Source organism: Galeopterus variegatus, unplaced genomic scaffold (genome assembly GCF_000696425.1).
Source record: "Galeopterus variegatus unplaced genomic scaffold, G_variegatus-3.0.2 Scaffold17668, whole genome shotgun sequence".
NCBI classification, from domain to species: domain Eukaryota; kingdom Metazoa; phylum Chordata; class Mammalia; order Dermoptera; family Cynocephalidae; genus Galeopterus; species Galeopterus variegatus.
The window spans coordinates 23114-23850 of record NW_007743779.1 but is presented as its reverse complement, the minus strand read 5'-3'; the positions used below and the strand labels follow the sequence as shown (position 1 = coordinate 23850).

The window sequence follows — 737 nt, the reverse complement described above, 5'->3', positions numbered from 1 at the left end:
GTGATCTGCCTCCACTTGTAAAGTTGGCGTGTGATGTGAAAGAGAGCTACCAGGCTGTGATGTATTTTATACTCGCCTCCAATGTCATCACTCCCACCACTCTTATCTTTGCCTCCTACTTCTTCATCATTGTCACCATCTTGAAGATCCGCTCCACCCAGGGCCGCCTCAAGGCCTTCTCCACTTGTGGGTCTCACCTGACAGCTGTCACCTTGTACTATGGTACAATTCTCTTTATTTACTCCCGACCAAGCACTAGCTATGCCCTGGAACGGGATAAAGTAGTGTCAGTGTTCTATACTGTAGTGATTCCAATGTTGAACCCCTTAATCTATAGCTTAAGAAATAAAGATGTAAAAGATGCCCTGAGGAGGAAGATAGAGCAAAGTTTTCTGAAATGAAATATTTTAACAGATTATGTCAATGCCATTGTTATGAGCCTGTACTCTCAGAAATGAATAAAATAAGCAAGGAAAAAATTATCTTTTAATGAGGAAACAGCAGTCTGCATATTTTGNGAAAATACTTCATCCTTAGACTTCACCAGCATGTCTTGGAGAAATTATAATAAAATAGACACTCCCAGTTAGAGGAAAGGTTGAGACAGATGGACTTTGAATCCTGTCCACCAGGATAAGATCCCAGTATATACAATTCTTAGTAATTCTACATAAATTTTTTAATGCCTCCCTTTTCTGCCTTTAGCAGAAGACTGCTCTGGACAGGGGACACAGGAA

At 40.6% G+C, this 737-nt stretch overlaps 1 protein-coding gene across 1 annotated transcript in view; it reads right to left on the bottom strand.

Moving 5' to 3' along the window:
• Window positions 1-76: 76 nt before the first annotated feature.
• The window catches only part of LOC103582739 (olfactory receptor 1013-like), a gene marked incomplete at its 3' end in the record, with an annotated part of 15567 nt that continues 14906 nt past the window's right edge, over window positions 77-737 (bottom strand). The window contains exon 2 of the mRNA XM_008564256.1: window positions 77-266. Coding sequence (XP_008562478.1) covers window positions 77-266 — 190 coding nt within the window. The remainder of the gene's footprint in view (window positions 267-737) is intronic.